This window comes from Canis lupus, chromosome X (assembly GCF_048164855.1).
Source record: "Canis lupus baileyi chromosome X, mCanLup2.hap1, whole genome shotgun sequence".
NCBI lineage: Eukaryota > Metazoa > Chordata > Mammalia > Carnivora > Canidae > Canis > Canis lupus.
In genome coordinates this window covers 13,992,794-14,013,227 of record NC_132876.1, presented here as the reverse complement: position 1 = coordinate 14,013,227, position 20,434 = coordinate 13,992,794, and the positions used below count along the sequence as shown (strand labels likewise).

Sequence of the window (20,434 nt, the reverse complement as noted above, 5' to 3'; positions counted from 1 at the left end):
TACAAAAGTCTGGAAATTAACCTCATTTAACTCCTTTGTGTCATATCTAAGGGAAGCAACTCATATGCCCTACACACACTTGTCCGTTATTCTAGTTATTTCTTTCAAAATGTTTTATACGTCATAATAAAAGTTCAGTTCCTTTACTATAAAACAACTTATATGACCACAGACTTTTTCTTTCTTTCTTTCTTTTTTCTTTCTTTTTTCTTTCTTTCTTTTCTTCTTTCTTTCTTTCTTTCTTTCTTTCTTTCTTTCTTTCTTTATCTTTAGGGCAAGAAAATGCAGTAACAGTCAGAGGGAACCATTGACGGAAAGCCTAGGGCATACGTGCCAGGCTTGGGATGTATATTATCCTACGTAGCCTTGGTAACATTGCAGTGAGGTAGGTATTTGTGGTCTTTTTACACATGAGCAAAGTGAAGTATGGAGTGGGGCAGGAACCAATATTTGAGCTAGTGAGTTGTGGCCCTCAGGCCTACGTGAATCCTAAGGGAAAGCCCTTTCCAAGACATGTCACACTTTCCGGGACAGGTACTTAACGTAGATTGAATGCACACTCAGACTTGCTGCCTCACATTTAGGAATGACCGGACCTTAACATCTACAAAATGGGACAAATGTTAATGGTCAAAACCAATGGCTGGAAACAATTTAGCATCGTCGAGCCCACTGAACAGAGAGCCCACTGAACATAATCCAATATGGCAAGAGAAAGAATGTTGAGTTGTAGGCATGGGATTGATCTTGATAAGGTCCAAGCTCCTCAGAATACACTGGGGAAAATCCCATGACCTCAAACCAATGTCATGAACTACTTCCACACTCCTCCCATACCCCACCCTTAAAGAGTACAGGAGGTAGGAGTTACCCCACAGACCACCCAACAACTTGCCCCGTGACCTCAGGGGCAGAACAGGCCTGGGCAATACTCCTTCCTTGAGGTTTGCCCTTCTTGTCACGTATCTGTTCTCATCCCCTCCCTCCCAATGGCCACAGTCATTGCAATTTCCACCAAGTAACGGGTTTAGTTCTCTCTTGGGACTTTAAATCCACTGTCTCATCCTCTCAGGTGCTACCTATCATAGTCCCCAAATCAGTCCAACTCCAGAGACCCCGCAAGGTCAAACCACTGCATCACCAGTGAGTTTCATATTTTTCACTCTGGTCAAGCCTACCCATGTAAACAGAACAAATGTATCTTCCACTATAGTTCTGGGCTGTGGACTTAATCCAATAAATTCCATTTTAAGGTATGTATTCTTAGGGGCCACTTAAAGTAATTCACTTAAGAGAAAAATGGAGGACAGAAACAAAGAAATGTAACACAAACATATGATCTTGCTTCGGGTCCAAACCAATGTGGTCTTCGTGAAGACTTCTTCACCACCTAGAACTTCTTTCATAAGAGTTATTTACGAACATGTCCTACCTTCTCAAACTAGATTGAGAGCCCTTTCAGCTCAGGAGCCATGCCATGGTGACCTTTGTAATCTATACTGTGTGCAGCACACACAGTAGTAGACTAGATGGGTATATTCAGTGAGTACTTGTGTGCTGTATTTATTTGTGTGTATATTAACATATGTGCATATAGATGAAACTGAGTTTGGCCCTGAGAGACCTATGTGTATAAAAGAATTAGGAACTTTCAGAAAGCATATATCAGTTACTTTTGACAACAAAAGTACCAATGCCAGCTGCACCTAATACCGCAACGCACAGACACAGGCATTTCTTGTGCACTATAAATTGCCTGCTAAAAGTCTGAAACTATTTGTTCCTATAGTACAAAATCATGCATAGAGCTGCAGGTACAATTCTGTCAAAATAAAAAGATCCATACCCTAAACTGTAATCTCAAAAATATGATTCTGTCCTAAAAGCTTTATTAGAAAATAAATTGTTTACTCACCCATTGATGCCAACCCTCATTCAACAACAAGAAACTCTTAACTGGTTTAGCTCCCTTATCATTTTTCATTCCAAATGTCATTTTTTTCCTAAGGCTGATTTTTACTTTCTTATGTTTGTGTCTGTTGTCTCGATTTTTTTTTAATGAGCAAGTATTATGTTTTAAATCATAACATCAATAACGGTAACTTAAGTTCTCAAAGAAAAAGAGTGGCATTTAAATCCTTGTTGATGACCAGTCGTTAAATTAGCTAGTGTTCTTTCACATGTCCCCCAAATATATCTAAATATCACTTTAGAAATTTGCTGAGAATTGAGTATACATGTGAGCCAATGAAGAGAAAATTTAGCTAGAAAAGTGTTTGAGGGGCACCTGGGTGGCTCAGATGGTTAAGTGTCTTCCCTTCTGGCAGCCCGGGAGGCTCAGTGGTTTAACACCGCCTTCAGCCCAGGGCCTGATCCTGGAGACCCAGGATCAAGTCCCATGTCAGGCTCCCTGCATGGAGCCTGCTTCTTCCTCTGCCTGTCTCTGCCTCTCTCTCTCTCTCTCTCTCTCTCTCTCTCTCATGAATAAATAAAATTTTTTTTAAAAAGTGTCTTCCCTTTGGCTCAGGTCATGATCCCAGGGTCCTGGAATCAAGCACCGCATGGGGGGGGGGGTCCCTGCTCAGCGGGGAGTCTGCTTCTCCCTCTCCCTCTGCCCCTCCTCCCACTCATGCTCTCTCCCTGTCTCTGTCTAATGAAAACAAAAATCTTTCTTTAAAAAAAGTATCTGAGGGGATCCCTGGGTGGCTCAGCGGTTTGGCGCCTGCCTTTGGCCCAGGGCGTGATCCTGGAGTCAGGAAGTCCCGGGATCGAGTCCCACGTCGGGCTCCCTGCATGGAGCCTGCTTCTCCCTCTGCCTGTGTCTCTGCCTCTGTCTCTGTGTGTGTGTGTGCGTTTTTCATGAATAAATAAATAAATTGTTTTAAAAAGTGTCTGAAATCTATCTGAAAGAAGAGATCTCTAAATTCTAGTCTATAATGAAAAAGCGGGTCACTTCCCCCCCTCCTTAAAAAAAAGTTGTCAACAGGCTAGAATTCTGCATCTTTAAAGTTTGAATCTGGAGAACAAATGAAATCCGGAAGATTTCAAATCATCCCACTTAAAATGTTTCACTTGAACACCCAGGAACACCCAGGAAGGGCTGCCTTTTCAGATTCTGATGAAGTCGCCTCCAGACCTGTCCATGATCTCATACCCTACTTGACCATGGTGAAAGAAAGCAGGCGTCTCTTTGTTAGAGATTATTTTCGCTGGTGGCTTAAAGCTGCTCTGCCAAACGATTCAAGACTGTTCATATGGTCTTAAACAAATAACAGGGCTAAAGAGGCTTCCTCATCCACCCGACCACATTTAGATTCCGAGATCACATTCAACCTCCTTGACTCCTTTACGTTTCCCGGTCAATACCACAGTCATCGCATCAATGCAATTCATGCAAATACCAGTCTCCATTCCCTCCATCTGTCCTTAAAAGCCCCGTGCAGCATCGGTGTGCGCTATAGCACCATATGCTGCAGCATCCCTGCACTTGAACTTGGGGATGTCGGCTTTCCAGGACTGCAGGCAGAGCCCTTACCGCATTCCTCCTGAACCTCATCTTGCCTCTCGGGGGAGTTGCCTCTGCCATCTCGCCTATACACAAGAACACTCTTCTTTTCCAATTGTCAACGCGACATTGATGAAATACGAGCTGCTTCTTGGGTCGTATCTAAAAGCGGCAGCCAAAAATCTCTATCAAACAAAGCTCCCGGAGCTGCTTCCATTACCACCGTGGCAGCGCTGCAAAAACCCCACTCTCCCTGATTAGTCAGCTGACCGAGCCTTCCCGGCTGCTCATTGTCATTCAGACTTGACACGGTCCCCCGACTGCTTAGCCAGATTGCACCTTGGAGACTAGCTCGTGCTGGGCTGCTGGAGAGAAGATCCAGAAGATCGGCCCGTCCTAAGAGTGAAGGAAGGAAAAGGAACACACACACACACACACACACACACACACACACACAAAGACTCTCCTCCTAGGGGCTTGATGGGACTGGCTTTCTCCTCTGTGCAGTTTGATTTTTAAGGTGGAATGCTGAGAATCTTTGTGAAGGTAGTATTAACCCATATCTTTATTCTGGTCCCACCCCGATCGGGAACTTAAAATTCACTTCAGGATTTGGTTTGGGTTTTTTTTTGTGTGTGTGGTTGTTAATTGTTAATTCAGAGTTTAAGCCTTGTGGAAGGTTGATATTGTGAGATTTTGATAATGATCGAGAAAGAACACACAAACTTTCTAATATGGATAGGATTCTCTCCCAAATGGGACATTTCCCCAAATTGTAGAACTGAAAAAAAAAAAAAGAATCTTGTCTCCCGGGGCTCCTGGGTGGCTCAGTTCATTGAACAGCAGTCTCTTGGCTTCAGCAGCTCAAGTCATGATCTCAGGATCCTGGGATTGAGCCCCACTTGGAGCGTGGGCTCAGCCCAGTTTGCTTGGGATTCTTTTGCTCTTCTTCTCCCTCCCCCTCTGCCCCTGCCCCTGCTTGCGCTTGTTCTGGCTCTAAAATAAATTGAAACTTGATGGTATGAGCACTGGGTGTTATTCTATATGTTGGCAAATTGAACACCAATAAAAAATAAATTTATAAAAATAAAAATAATAAAATAAAATAAATTGAAACTTTGTAAAACAAAATCTTGTTTCCCATCATTTATTAAAAAGTGTAACCCAGGGATCCCTGGGTGGCGCAGTGGTTTGGCGCCTGCCTTTGGCCCAGGGCACGATCCTGGAGACCCGGGATTGAATCCCACGTCGGGCTCCCGGTGCATGGAGCCTGCTTCTCCCTCTGCCTGTGTCTCTGCCTCTCTCTCTCTCTCTGTGTGACTATCATAAATAAATGAAAAAAAAATTAAAAAAAAAAAGTGTAACCCAACTGCATAGTTTGTTTTGGAATTTACGAATTAAGGTCTTCAAATTGAGTTGTATGATTAATTTAAAGATAATTGTTTAAAGTAATATACCAAAGATAGTTACATCTATCTACACAACGGCAATTTATACCAGAAATCCTTTCTGAATACGACTTTTGCCCTTGAAATTTGCTTGCATTCAATATTTATCTTCTTTAATACTGGGACACCTGAGTGGCTCAGTGGTTAAGGTCCCAGGGTCCTGGGATCGAGTCCCACAGGCAGCCTGCTTCTCCCTCTACCTATGTCTCCGCCTCTCTCTCTCTCTCTCTCTCTCTCTCTCTCTCTCTCTCTCGGTGTCTCTCATAAATAAATAAAACCTTTAAAAAAATTTTTAAGAATTTATCTTTAATGCAAACACTGCCCAATGGCTAGCATTGGTTGAGGTGTAATCGATGTGCTGGAGTACGAGTATTGAAGCTATACCACAAGTAGAAACATTTTACATGCCAAAAAGAAACAACACTTGTTACATGTCATCATCAATGGTGACCCCAATCTTGCTTAGCACCATCGATTTGGCAGTTAAGACAATGAAAGGACCCCGAGTGTCAAGCTCTATGATGAACATGGTTCATACTTTCCCACTGAAAGACCATCCCTGGGGAGGGATGCCTGGGTGGATCAGCAGTGGAGCATCTGCCTTCAGCTCAGGGCGTGATCCTGGGGTCCAGGACTGAGTCCTGCATCGGGCTCCTTGCATGGAGCCTGCTTCTCTCTCTGCCTGTGTCTCTGCCTCTCTCTGTGTGTCTCTCATGAATAAATAAAATCTTAAAAAAAAAAAAAGACCATCCCTAGGGAAACAGAAAGGGGAGCTTTGCCTCCCAAGAAACAAATCATCATTGCTCTGTTGACCCCCCCATCAGTAGGATCAAGACCAAATCTTCTATTTTGATTTTAGAAAAAATAAGACCTGGGCAGCCCGGGTGGCTCAGCGGTTTAGTTCTGCCTTTGGCCCAGGGCATGATCCTGGAGACCCGAGATCGAGTCCCACGTCGGGCTCCCTGCATGGAGCCTGCTTCTCCCTCTGCGTGTGTCTCTGCCTCTCTCTCTCTCCCCCTCTCTGTGTTTCTCATGAATAAATAAATAAAACCTTAAAAAAAAAAGAAAAAAGAAGACCTGCTCCAAGCGGCCTATTTGATTAATAAAAATAAGACCTTAACAAAAACTAATGCCATGTGCCAAATGGTCACTCAATGAAAATTAATTTAATCAAGCAGATAGTTTTGGCCAAAAGAAAAAAGCTGGGCTGTGTAATAAGGAAGGTTTTATTCTCACAAGTGTTATATATTTAGTATAGAAGAATCATAAACTGAAATCTCAATAAGCCCAAGGATGGATCTTAAAAGTCCAGAGCAAGGTAAATAGCTTTTACTTAACTTTGCCCCATTGGCAGGGCTCAATGGTACATCCTGGGCAGATTTGCTCTCTCCAAAAGGATTTTACTTTTTTTCTGAAAAACACTGTATGTATTTGTCTATCCACAAGTCATTTGGAAAAGGATAGAAAGCAGCAGGTGGGAAGTGCACCAACTGAAGTTCATGAAAATTCAATTCTTGCTCCGCCTCTTTTTGTTACTGAGCTATTTGACCTTGGATCCATCACAAAACCTTCCCCCAAGTGTGTAATTCCCTCATTTATAAGACAATTATAATAATACCCACCTGCAGGACTTAATCAGGAAATAGAATCAACATTAATAAAAGTGAACACTTTTGAAAAAGCAAAAACATATTAGATGAAGTCAAGGTTTTGCTATTTTATTTTAGTAACTTGTGTAAATTTGGTGTTCGCTCTTCTCTCCATTGCTTATCATTACACACTTCTGTTAAGGACATAAACAAAAAAACCACTTTGCTGATTTGCTCAAGATGAAGAACAATTCAAGCTGGGTATGAAAATAATGATCTCATACATTTTATCACGTGAGTGCCAGTCTATTTCTTATGCCCGTTAGCTAGGTTAGTATAGCAAAAAGAACACTGGCTCAGAAGTCCAACAACCTAGATTTCTGTCTTGCCTTCACAGCTAAATCAACTTCCTCTGGTGAGAGTGGCCTCCCGTGTCAGTCAGGAGACAAAGAATTTCTGATGATTGATGATGTTGGACTTGCAAAGAAAGAAATACATTGATTCCGGGCTACTCTGCTCTGACAGAGGAAGTTAGCCCCATGGTACCTCTATAGACAGCCCCAATCTTGCCAGCTCAGTAATATATGGGTTCCTCACCTCCCTCCTCCTCTATGAAGAAGTGTCAGATAATGCCACTGTAATCCAGATGAGCCTAATAATCTGAAAGATCACCTTGGCTATGTGCAGGGTGGCAGCTCTCATATTTTTCTCTTAGGGAAACGGTTTTCTTTATCTAGGTCTTGGGAAGCCGGGGGCTAGATTCTGAAAGGGGAGATAAGTCATATTGCAGTTGAGTCACTTCCCTACTCTATCTTAGGGGGAGAAATGTCTAGAAAGACATATATCGAAATGTTTAAAAGTGTTTTATTTATGGATGGCTGAATTACTAATTATTGCTTTAAACTTTCTTTTTTATACTTTTCCATATAGAGTAAGTATACAATAGAGCTATTTCCATTTTAAAAAAAAGCTCCCATAAAAACTTGCCTTGCTCTGAAAGGCATAGGGAACCATGAGTCTCTTCTCACTCATCCCTTGAATCACTAACTACTCATTCTTTCCCATTATGTTTTATTTTGGATGAGTTGTTTAGCTCAATCTCCTCTATCAACACTTCTTCCCACTTTCTCATCTCACCATCTCATCTTTTTTTATTGTTTCCATTGTTGTTTCCATCACTTTTATTGTCTTCATTGTCTAGTATCAAAATACTCTGCACTCCCACAAACAGAAAGTATCATGTAAAATAAAAATAAAAAGTTACAGTAGAATGCATTGGTGCTTACTGAGATTTTCTGGAGAGAAATTTTGAGAGAAGACCACGTAGCCAATCTTCGATCAAGAATAATGGTAAACCGGGAATCAGATCCATTTTGCCTGCAAGATAAGAGGATATCATGTTTTTCTTAGTAACTACCCAAATTTGCTAGGTTGTGTCCTTAATTCTGACTCTTTTTTGTTTACACTTGATGTCTTAACTGAAGATAAATTTGGATTGGGAAAGCTATCACAAAGTGCTACACTGGAAAACCAATTTAATTCCATGTTCTACTACTCAATATTTAAAATTTCTTTTTTGGCACTAACATCATTCTTTTAAATAGTCGAATGATAGCATAATGCAGATAGTTCACTAAAATGAATTTGGCATACTGCAATTTCAGGTATGAGAAAACCTTATAGACAGCTACCCTCCATGATATCAGATTTAACCTTTCATGGTAATGGATCAAGATCCAATGATCCATCCATTCATTTATTCACTCAGAAAAACACTATTAAATATAGGTTTCTATGTCGTCTGCTCCTTGAGAAGCAGTTTAACGAATAATAAAACTTTTATTTGCCCTAAAAAGACCTAAAAGACTTTCAAGCTTTAAGGGATACACTACAAATTCAGTTTTCTGTGACTTGATTTTTTTTTGTTCATAAAACTCTTCATATTTTTATCATTGTAGATTTGTGGCCTCTTAGTCTTCAGGGTTAATAAATGGAAAATGTCTCCTTTAAAAATTTTGTTTTCAACCTAAATATAATCTTCAGGGATCCCTGGGTGGCGCAGCGGTTTGGCGCCTGCCTTTGGCCCAGGGCGCGATCCTGGAGACCCGGGATCGAATCCCACATCGGGCTCCCGGTGCATGGAGCCTGCTTCTCCCTCTGCCTGTGTCTCTGCCTCTCTCTCTCTCTCTCTGTGTGACTATCATAAATAATTTTTAAAAAATAAATAAATAAATAAATATAATCTTCAAGGAAGCTTTTGAAACTTACCTTTTAAAGCATTCTAGCCTCAAATGATTTCTAATATCAAGAAGTTCCTCCTAACCAATTCCAATATCACTTTTGAGTCTATTTAACATTTGGTCTTCATATTTTACCCTTGGAAGAATAGCTACCTTCACTCTGGGCTAGAGGATTTCCTTTTAGGCAAATCAAAGGCTTAAAGTATGATCATTTTCAACCTACATTTTTCTTCAGGAAGGCAAATATTTCTAGACTCCCGATTTTGTTTCCATAGATCCTCAGTATAATTTTTATAGCAATTTAGGTAGCTGTCGGCTTTCCCTTGTAAGTTTTATTTCTTATCTACTCTGAAGAGGAGTCTTATAATCACTTACAATAATAACAGTCACACTAAAAAGAAGCCATTTTTCTGTTATTACATTAAATTGGGTATCCAACACATAACAAATCGAAAAACATGTAATGAAATGCTATACCTTGCAATAGATGTCAAATAAGTCAGCACCTTTGCTATCACTTCTTCTGGTACACATCTGAAATTACAATTTTCTGGAAAAGTAATGATCCAAGCATTATCCTTTCCCCGGCCACCTAAAACAACACAAAAATAAGTCAACCAATTTAACAATTCACATGACTACAATGCAAGAACTGAGGATTTGAGAGGGGCAGCTTGGGGCCAATGTAACTTTTATAAGGATGATGGTCTCCACAAAAATCAAAATGGCACCATGCTCCTGACTAAGTCAAAAGAGTAGCTAAGGGACACCTGGGTGGTTCAGTTGGTAGAGTATTTGACTCTTGATCTCAGAGCCTTTTTTTTGTTAAAGATTTTATTATTTATTTATTCATAAGAGACAGAGAGAGAGAGCAAGAGGCAGAGACACAGGCAGAGGGAGAAGCAGGCTCCATGCAGGGAGCCCGATGTGGGACTCTATCCCGGGTCTCCAGGATCACACCCTGGGCCGAAGGCGGTGCTAAACCGCTGAGCCACTCGGGCTGCCCTTGATCTCAGAGTCTTGAATTCAAACCTCACACTGGGTGTGGAGTCTACTTTAAAAAAAAGAAAGAAAAAAGTAGCCGAGTAGTTTCTAAATGAAAACAGAATGTAAGAAAAAAAAAAGAAAGAGAGAAAGCAAAATAAGTGATTATAGTCAGAAATTTTGATGAAATGAATATAATAAATATAATTAAAAACACAGCTGACCCCTCATATTGGACAACTGAGGATACTGGGAAATAACTGTTTCTATACCAATGCTATGGGCCTAAATTCAAACCAGGTGATTTGATATAATCAACCATTTACAGCTATGGTGAGTCTGAAAGAATACAGGATATAAGCTACAGGAAATAAGTGATGTTCTAATGGATTTGTGAAAAAAACAATATAAGCAGTAATAGCAACAATCGTATAGGACTTTTACTAATGCAAAGAAACAAAGACCATAAATTCTCTTTGGGTTAAGATTCAGCATGCACCCTATGCTACAGCCCTCGACACAGCCCAGAGGATAAGGAAAATTGAGAATTAAAGCCACCTAAGTAAAGGGATGAGCCATATAAATGTTTACGGTCCCACTGTATAGACGACCCAACAACTGAGCACAGAGGATGTGCTCAGTAAATATTTAGTGCTAAATGGAAGTTTAAGGATTATTTTAGGAAAGTTATTAGGGAGGTCTTTGAATTAAGCTTGCTAATAGAAATTTTTTGATAAGTTTAGTTGTAATTCTCATTTGGCTGAATTTAAGTGAAAAAAGATGTAAGGATATGAAAAAAATTCAATGTTCAATAAAAATATGACAATGGCAGGGCACCTGGCTGGCTCAGTTGGAAGAGCATGTGACTCTCGACCTTGGGGTTGTAAATTCAAACCCCACGTTGGGTGTAGATTACTAAAATAAATAAATAAATAAATAAATAAATAAATAAATAAATAAATAAATAAATAACTTTAAAAAAATAAGACAATGGCAAAGGAGATAAAGTGAACTGAAAAATAACCCAAAAGAAAGCAAAACTGGAGGGGAAAAAAAAGAACTAATGGGACACATAGAGAACAAATAGTAAGATATATCACATTAAATATAAGTAATCTTGACATCCCAATTAAAAGTTAGAGATGATCAAATTGGATAAAAATGTCCAAGGCCCAACTATATACTATCTACAAGAAACACACTTTATTTTTTAAATATAATTTTATTTTAATTTTTATTTTTTTTTAAGATTTTATTTATTTATTCATGAGAGACACAGAGAGGCAGAGACATAGGCAGAGGGAGAAGCAGGCTGCCTGCAGAGAACCTGATGTGGAACTTGATCCCAAGACCCCGGGATCATGACCCAAGCCAAAAGCAGATGCTCAACCACTGAGCCACCCAGATGCCCTATTTTTATTTTTTTAAGTAAGCTCTACACTCTATGTGGGACTTGAACTCAGAAACCCAAAATCAAGAGTTGCATGCTCTACCAACTGAGCCAGCCAGACACCCTAGAAACACATTTTAAATATAAAGCACAGGGACGCCTGGGTGGCTCAGCGGTTGAGCATCTGCCTTCGGCTGAGGGCGTGATCCTGGAGTCCCAGGATCGAGTCCCACACCAGGCTCCCTGGATGGAGCCTGCTTCTCCTCCTGCTTATGTCTCTCTCTCTTTCTCTCTCTGTCTCTCATGAATAAATATATAAAATCTAAAAAAATAAATAAATATAAAACACAAATGCATTAAAAGCAAAAGGATGGGAAAAGATATACCATACTACTATTAGTCAAAAAGAAGTTGTCTAATTTTAGACAAAATTGATTTCAGAGTCAGGAATATAACTAGATATTAAGAAAATCATTTGATAATCAAACCAGGGCAAATTCATCAAGAGTATATAACAATCCTAAATGCTTATGTACCTAATAACGGAGCTTCAAAATACATGAAACAAAAACTGATAGAAGTGCAAGGAGAAACAGACAAATCCACAACTTTAGTCAAAACATTTCACTACCGGGGTACCCGGGAGGCTCAGTCAGTTAAGCATCCAACTCTTGGTTTCAGCTCAGGTCATGATCTCAGGGTCCGGGGAGGGGGCCCTGTGTTGGGCCCTGCGTTCAGTGGAAAGTCTGCTTAAGATTCTCTCTGTCGACTCCTAACTCTGGGAAACAAACTAGGGGTGGTAGAAAGGGAGGTGGGCGGTGGGTGGGGGTGACTGGGTGATGGGCACTGAGGGGGGCACCTGATGGGATGAGCACTGGGTGTTATTCTGTATGTTGGCAAATTGAACACCAATAAAAAATAAATTTATAAAAAATTTAAAAAAGATTCTCTCTCTCTCTCTCTCTGCCCCTCTCCTACTCACATGTGTGCTCACTCTCTCTCCCTCTAAAATAAATAAATAAATCTCAAAAATGTTTTTGATGAAAATAAAAAATAAATTTCACCACCTCTCAATGACTGATAGAATAAGTAGACAATTTGCAAGTAGACAGTACACCTGAGCAACAATCTTAACCAATATGACCTAACTGACGTTTCTAGAACATTCCATTCAATAAAAGCCGAATATACATCCTTTCCTAATGCACTTTGAACAAAATCAAATTCATTCATTGCCTTAGTCTTTACCAAGGGAAACATGAAGGAGAGTTCCCATTCCCAAGTTAATTTTTTTTGTATCAAACTAGTTCAAAGTATTACATCAAATCATAAATCTTTTAGGCTATGAGAGTAGGATGAAGATTATCACGGACAATGGCAGAATCCACCCAAGAGTTTCAAAGGAATTCAAGGGAGAAACTGTATAACTCTAAACCAAGAGATATAGCAAATCATTAAACAAAGGGCTTCTACAGGTAGAGTATATTAAAGAACTAGTAATATATAATGGGGGTGCCTAGCTAACTCAGTTGGTAGAGCATATGACTCAACCTCAGGGTTGTGAGCTTGTTGGGCATAGAGTTTACTTAAAATAAATATATAAAGGGCACTTAGGTGGCTCAATGGTTGAGTATCTGCCTTTGGTTCAAGTCATGATCTCGGGGTCCTGAGATCGAATCCCGCATCAGGCTCCCCACAGGGAGCCTGCTTCTCCCTCTGCCTATATGTCTATGCCTCTCTCTGTGTGTCTCATGAATAAATAAATAAACTCTTAAAAAATTAATAAATACATATACATAAAACAAAAAATTATATATAACACATAATTCAACATATATATATAATATTTAATATAACAGACTTGCCAAGCAAGCTGGTAAGCACTCTAGTTAAAGACAGAACCAGCCAGCACTTAGGAAAGCTATACCTATCAAAGGAAAGAATGCAGGTTCTTATAAGGGTAAATGATCATTGCTTAATCTCTAAACTGTTACTACCACTGAATACCTACAAGTGCTGTACTAGATAGTAAATTTGTGAGAAAAGAACGAGAGGTGTTTATATTCTAAATTTGGAGGGTTTAATTATTTTCCCATTGGAAACGCTTCCTTCAAAAGAAACAACTACAGGGACGCCTGGGTGGCTCAGTGGTTGAGCATCCACTTTGGCTTAGGGCCTGATTCCAGGGCCTGGGATCGAGTCCCACATCAGGGTCCCCACAGGAAGCCTGCTTCTCCCTCTGCTTATGTCTCTGCCTCTCTCACTCTGTCTCTCATGAATAAATAAATAAAATATTTAAAAAAAACAAAAGAAGCCACCACAAAGAGCAGGTAAAGAAATTGTAGCAGAGGTCTGGGTGGGGGAACTAGCCTTGAGGGTCATTCTATATATATGGAACACAGTTTGAAAAACACTGATGAGCTTCAGTAAAATAACCCAAATCTCAAGAGTGACGATATGTCACACATTTATAGCACTTATAAAGTAAAACATAAAGCCACATTAATTAAGTCACCACTAATTCATAATTACTGTTAATTATAATCATTAAAGCAGAGGTCAGACGAAAGTGTCCAATTAGGATCATCTATAAAGTAAATGCTTGTTTAGTAAACTGAGCATGCTGGTTGCACTTCAGGAGCAATAATTAAACTACTTAAAAGGAGTAAGATCATTTCTTGTACTCTCAACATCTAAGAAGCACTCATTTTCAAGCAAACGACACAGACTCATAAATTGCCCCTACCTGTGTACTCTAATAATGTTTACCGGTATAGTTCCAATTAATACTTGAAAGTCATTTGCTGGTCTTTAAGCAGAACTTTCCCTAGATTTCTGAATGAGTCAAAAAGAGAGGTATGATGGGGGATCCCTGGGTGGCTCAGCGGTTTAGCGCCGCCTTTGGCCCAGGGTGTGATCCTGGAGTCCAGGGATCGAGTCCCACGTCGGGCTCCCTGCATGGAGCCTGCTTCTCCCTCTGCCTGTGTCTCTGCCTCTGTCTCTCATGAATAAATAAATAAAATATTTTAAAAAAAAGAGAGAGGGATGGTTCACCAATTACATCTCTAAAAAGAAGTAATGCTATTGAGCTGCATTACTCACAATAGCCAAAAGGTGGAGGCAACCCAGGTATCCATCAATGGATGGACAAACAAAATTTAGTATATATATGTAATGGAATATTGTTCAGTCTTAAAAAGGGAGGAACTTCTGACATATATTGATATATACAACTTGGATGGACCTTAAGGTATTATGCTAAGTGAATTAATAAGCCAATCACAAAAAGACAAATCCTGTATGATTCCACTCTTATGAGGTACCTACAGTAGTGAAACCCCCAGAGACAGAAAGTAGAATGGTTGGTTGCCAGGAGCTAAGGCAAGAAGGGAATGGGGAATTATTTTTTAGTGGGTAGACAGTTTCAGTTTTGCAAGATCAAGACTTCTGGAGATGACCAAGATGACCAAAAAAAGAAGGAATAACAGTCACATCACAAAGGGCCACAGTCACATGCAGCCTACTTGTAGCACCAACTGTGCCCATTACACGCCCAAGGATAAAGCCATCAAGAAATTTTTTATTCAGGGACACTTGGGTGGCTCAATCTCTCAGTTTCAGTTCAAATCATGATCTCAGGGTCCTGGGATTGAGCCCCACATCAGGCTCCCAGATCCGAGGGCAGTCTGCTTGAGGATTCTCTCCCTCGGCCCCTCCACCCAGTCATACACACACTCGTGTACAGGCTCTCTCACTCTCTCTCAAATAAATAAAATCTTAGGGACACCTGAGTGGCTCAGCAGCTGAGCTGCCACCTTCGGCCCAGGGCGTGATCCTGGAGACCTGGGATCCAGTCCCACATTGGGCTCCCTGCATGGAGCCTGCTTCTCTCTCTGCCTATGTCTCTGCCTCTCTCTCTCTCTCTCTCTCTCTCTCTCTCTGTATGTGTGTGTGTCTCTCATTGGTAAATGAATAAATAAATAATCTTTTTAAAAAAAGTTCATTACTGGGACCATAGGAAAAACTGTTGCCGACTGGGGCATTTCCAAAGTGAAGATCTTCTAGGCCTATGTGCATTCCAAGCTGTCTGTGGGCTACATGACCATGCAGACTGAACCATTCACGCCAACGTAATCCAGAATCACTCTCCTGAAGCACAGAAGGACCCAACACTACCACCCTCACCCCGATTTAGACTTGCAGGTGCCATCCCACCACCTCCACCAAAGGCCCTGTAAGGAGCTAAGTCCTTAAAGACTGAAGAAAAACTGTTCTCTGAAAAAAAATAAAATGGAGATTATACTTTTAAAAACCAGTTAAGATGGTCACTTTTGGGACGCCTGGGTGGCTCAGTGGTTGAGCGGCTGCCATCGGCCCAGGGCGTGATCCCGGAATCCTGGGATGGAGTCCCACATCAGGCTCCCTGCATGGAGCCTGCTTCTCCCTCTGCCTGTGTCTCTGCCTCTCTCTCTCTTTCTCTGTGTCTCTCATGAATAAATAAATACAATCTTTTAAAAAAATAAAATAAAAATAAAATAAAATGTTATACAAATGCACATACACATACCAATGCATATATACAGATATTAGTAAACTTACTTTATCAAGTGTAAATGAAACTCTAAAAAAAATAACTCAGTATGTGCTCTTAATTAGAATGACTTGACGGCATTTATAAGATACATTTAAATAGGGATCCCTGGGTGGCCCAGCAGTTTAGTGTTACCTTCAGCCCAGGGCATGATCTTGGAGTCCCGGGATTGAGTCCCACGTCGGACTCCCTGCATGGAGCCTGCTTCTCCCTCTGCCCGTGACTCTGCCCCTCTCTCTGTGTGTCTCTCATGAATAAATAAATAAAATCTTTTTTTTTAAAAAAAAGAAACATTTAAATAATCAGAGCTATGGTGGTGGAGAAAATCGCCAAGAAGTCCCCTCAGTTGTTACCCTCTCTCTCAGCCTGCACCCACCTAGATGAATTCTACTTGCACCTATCATGGATTCCCAAAGGCATGCCTGAAAGTCAAATGTACAAAGGTGGTAAGATTGTTTTCATCATGTATCTAAACACATTCAAAAGCTCTATTCTCCAAATGTCTATTTGTTTGGCCACTATGTGCACAATGCATAAATGTTTATTAAAATAGTGCTTCTCAGCATGTGACTCGATCTCGGGGTCTTTGGTTCGAGCCCCATGCTGTGTGTAGAGATTACTTAAATAAATAAAAACTGAAAAAAAAAAGAAAATAGTGCTTCTCAAACTGTGTGTGTGTGTGTGTGTGTGTGTGTGTGTGTGTGACTACTTCTATAATAAGGACCGCACTCATTTTGCTAAGAGACTCATACATTTATCTGGTCTAAATATATGAAAAGTCTGCTTACCAGACAAGAAGGCGATATCTTGCATTAAGAAATGACTGATGTCCTTTGCACGGAGAAGCAGCTCAGTCTCTATGACAGGCGAGAAGGGAGAGAGATGACATGCATGTTAGAACACAGCTGGGAGCATCCACCTCATTCCTCATTATGCTGCAAAGAACCCTGGGGGCCCTGCAGACGCACTGCTCACCTCCTCTCTGCTCCTCTCAGCTACACGGCAAGGAAATCGCACTCTTGAAAAGATCACTGGGTAAGTAAGACCAGTGTCCTAGCTCTCGGAATCTATCCCTAGGACATAAACTACTCTCGCTCACCGGAAAGCCAGGGGCAAAGGTCCTAACCCCAGGACATCTAGATCTATGTAAAGGGTAGATGGTCACATGGAGGCACCAGAGCAGCCTGCCTTCTACTTCTGACAATGCCTTTCATTCTGCAAAGTTTACTAGTGGTTACAAAGCACTTCTCAGATCGTTTATCTTATTGGATTCTTAAAATAACCCTGAAGAAGGTATGTCTTATCTCATCTCCTAAGTCAGGAAAAGTCAGAGAGAGTAGAGTGGAGTGGTGAAGCACGTTGCTTGGGAGCCAGACAGAGGGACTGAAATCTCTGCCTGTTGCATTTCCTGGCCATACAAACATGTCCTTCCCCAATCAACCGGGCACAATAATATCTACGTCATTGGGTGCTGCGCCAATGAACTGCAAACCAACTGGCATGATAGTTGGTGTTCAATAAGCAACATACGAGCTTGTCTTTGATCACAATGGGTAGAACAACATCCGTGCATTGCTCCATGTGTTTTAGATGCTCCAGCTCGCGTGTTAATTTGTAATGTTCCATTCCAGTGAACGCTACAAGAGCCAAAAATCAAAGCCTACTACCTGCCTCTGGTCCATGAGCAAGGGTAACTTTTTAAAGAAAACAGGGCATCAAACAAGGCTATTTTGGATTGCTGGTTTTAATGCCTGTGGTTCCACGTCTCTTATAGAAGCCATATTTCCCACTGCTCTCTGATACAAAGGGCCTTCAAAGGCCTAGTAGCTGGTGGTGTCAGGCTGATGACACATTACCCTCCTTAGTGCTCCTCAAATCATACCATATGGATGCTGTTTACCAGAAGTAATCCTGCTCAAGGGCATTAGAAAAACAAGTTCTCAGCAGGTCCACAGTACACAGAGTAATGGATATCTGCTACACAGTGACCCACCCCTCACCTAAATACTCCCTATTTCAAAGACAAAAGAAATTGAGTGACAATTTTCATAAGACACAAGCCACTGGGTTGCCTGGGTGGCTCAGTGGTTGAGCATCTGTCTTTGTCTTGGGTCATGATCCTGGGGTCCTGGGATCAAGTCCCGCATTGGGCTCCCCACAGGGAGCCTGCTTCTCCCTCTGCCTGTGTCTCTGCCTCTCTCTCTGTGTCTCCCATGAATAAATAAATATTTTTTTAAAAAAGACACAGGCCATTAAAAATCTGCAATTTATTGGGATGTAAAACTCAATTCCTAAAAATGTCTTGGAATTAAGGAAAAGAGTCAACTCCTGAAGTGCCCCACGCCAAGCATGTGCATGTACATTTCCAAGCCTTCCCATCCAGACAGCTGAATAGTTATTTTTTTTAATGCTACATGTTTCCTCAGATAAAAGAATGTGGTTGTGGCAGCCACAAACATGGGTTACACACTGACATTTTTAGGGATGGAGACATGGAACAAGGTGGAAAATGGGGGTGATGCAGAGAAGTAGAAGTCTCTCTGCCCTTAGAGGCCTGCAAAAGTGGCAATGCCCCACGTGTCCCATATGATTTAAATGAGATGGCATTAGACATTAAAACATTCCTACATAATAGGACCAAAATTTCCCCCCTGTGCTGAGAAATAGGAAGATCTCCCAAGATCAATCAGTGAATATTATGTCAGATGGCACTTCTGGAAGTACTAATAGCTACAATTTGATTCCTCCCATTACCACTCAGGCACTTGCATAACTATGGAAACCGTGCGCATCTACTCTACAATTCTTCAATCCTGTCACATAAGGACCTGGACCCCAGTGCTGGCTTAGCCACCGAGCAGCTCTGTGATCTTGAGCAAGTCACGCCCCAACACTTGCCCCACTGTCCCCCATTGCAGAAGTGAGGGTCATTCAGCAAATGCTTTCTCGGGCCCCTTACATTCGAGGAGCTACAAGGACAGGTAAAATCCAGAATTACAAGGAAAACATACTGATGTTTCTATTGTAAAATGTCTCCCACAACTGTGCTCAGAAAGTCACATCACCATACTAACAAAAAAGGAGGAGATAATGGTTGAAAGAGAAGATGTCGTTACTTTAAGAGAGAGGGGAGAGAAGACACAGGGGTTACCTGTGCGTAGCCGCACAACACAAGGTGAGATGATTGCTGAGAAAAAGGAGAGTGAGAGAAGTGGCTTTGGGCAAGGTGGACACTGGGTGACACCCTGCTTCGTATCTGACCCTCTTGAATTTCCACACATCTTGCCTCCTGAAATATAAAGGTGAGGACAGATCCAATTTATCATGTTCCTCTTGCTGACCCTTTAACCTCTTTTAATCTGGGCACGAGAAATAAAAAGCCAAGATCACCAAAGCTGGATCAAGTTTACACACAGCATGTTGCTCGTCGAGCAGATTCATATTTGACAGCAGGCTTGTCAAGCCGACCCTCGTGAAAGCTCAATGACTCGCAAACCAGGGGCATGTGCTCTTCTTACTTTGGACTAGTCGCTCAACCGAAGAAATGTTGGTTGGGAAGCCCAAAGAAGGGCACTAACTCAGTAGGCAATCTGACAGACACCCTAAAAACATCCCGATGGAGCAGCTCTTTGACTCCGCTGATGAACCACATAGGTGTAGAGTCTAATGCAATCACCTTCAAACTGCAAGCAAAAGACCAGAAAAGTGCTTGCCAATTCATTCATTCCATACATGATTAGGAAGCAAAAGAGACCAGCTTTTACTGCCTCGACCATAAATCACAAACTCATTAGTAGTATTTCTTTTTTAAAAGATTTATTTATTTATTTTAGAGAGCGAACAGGTGAGAGAGAGCACAAGTGGGGGGAGGGGCAGAGGGAGAGGGAGAACTGACTCCCTGCAGACTCCCCACTGAGCACAGATGTAGGGCACCATCTCATGACCCTAAGATCATGACTGGAGAGGAAACAAAGAGTCACACACTGAACCGACTGAGCCACCCAGGTGCTCCTAATATTTCTCTTTTAAAATCAATTAGTTCTTTTATAGAAGATAGTTGTACAGGGGTACCTGGCTGGCTCAGTCAGTGGAGCATGCAACTCTTGGTCTCGAGTCGTGTGTTCAGGGCCAATTTGGGTGGAGAGATCACTTTAAAAAAAAAAAAGACTGGGGCACCTGGGTGGCACAGTCAGCTAGGTGTTCAACTCTTGGTTTCAGCTTGGGTCCTGATCTCGGTGTTTTAAGATCAGGCCCTGTGTAGGGCTCACACTCAGCCTGGAATCTGCTTGAGATTGTCTCCCCCTCTGCCCTTCCTGCTTGTGCTTCCTGCTTCTCTCTCTCTCTCAAATAAATTAATAAATCTTTTTTGAAATTTTGTGTAAATGCAGAGAGAATTCAAATATGAAGCTCAGAATTCAAATATGAAGAATTTAAAAGTCCTAAAAGGTATAGAAATAAATAATATATTCTGAATGGATGGTTCACAGACATTTAATTAGTTGATTCATTTTGGTTGTGTCACTTGCAGAGATGGAGAACACTTGTCACCTTGATACAAGGTGTCCTTCATAGTTTGTAAAGATTGAAACACTGAATATTAAGCATACTGCCACATTTCCCAGCACACACACACACACACACACACACACAGTGCAATTTCTTGGGCTAGGTATGGAGTATGAATACC

At 41.2% G+C, this 20,434-nt stretch overlaps 1 protein-coding gene across 6 annotated transcripts in view; it reads right to left on the bottom strand.

Moving 5' to 3' along the window:
- The window catches only part of MCF2 (MCF.2 cell line derived transforming sequence), a 100,416-nt gene that overhangs the window by 66,939 nt on the left and 13,043 nt on the right, over positions 1 to 20,434 (bottom strand). For 4 of the 6 annotated variants that reach the window (XR_012026749.1, XM_072818306.1, XM_072818303.1 and 1 more), the window contains exons 2-4: positions 16,536 to 16,604; positions 9,260 to 9,374; positions 7,829 to 7,919 (exon numbers count right to left, since the gene is read on the bottom strand). Coding sequence is in view for 5 of the 6 variants with exons in the window: in XM_072818306.1 (XP_072674407.1) it covers positions 7,829 to 7,919; positions 9,260 to 9,374; positions 16,536 to 16,560 (231 nt within the window). In the remaining variant the exon portion in view is untranslated. Of the gene's footprint in view, positions 1 to 3,535; positions 3,987 to 7,828; positions 7,920 to 9,259; positions 9,375 to 16,535; positions 16,605 to 20,434 lie in introns of those variants that run through there. The other 2 variants (XM_072818305.1, XM_072818307.1) reach the window with 1 other exon arrangement.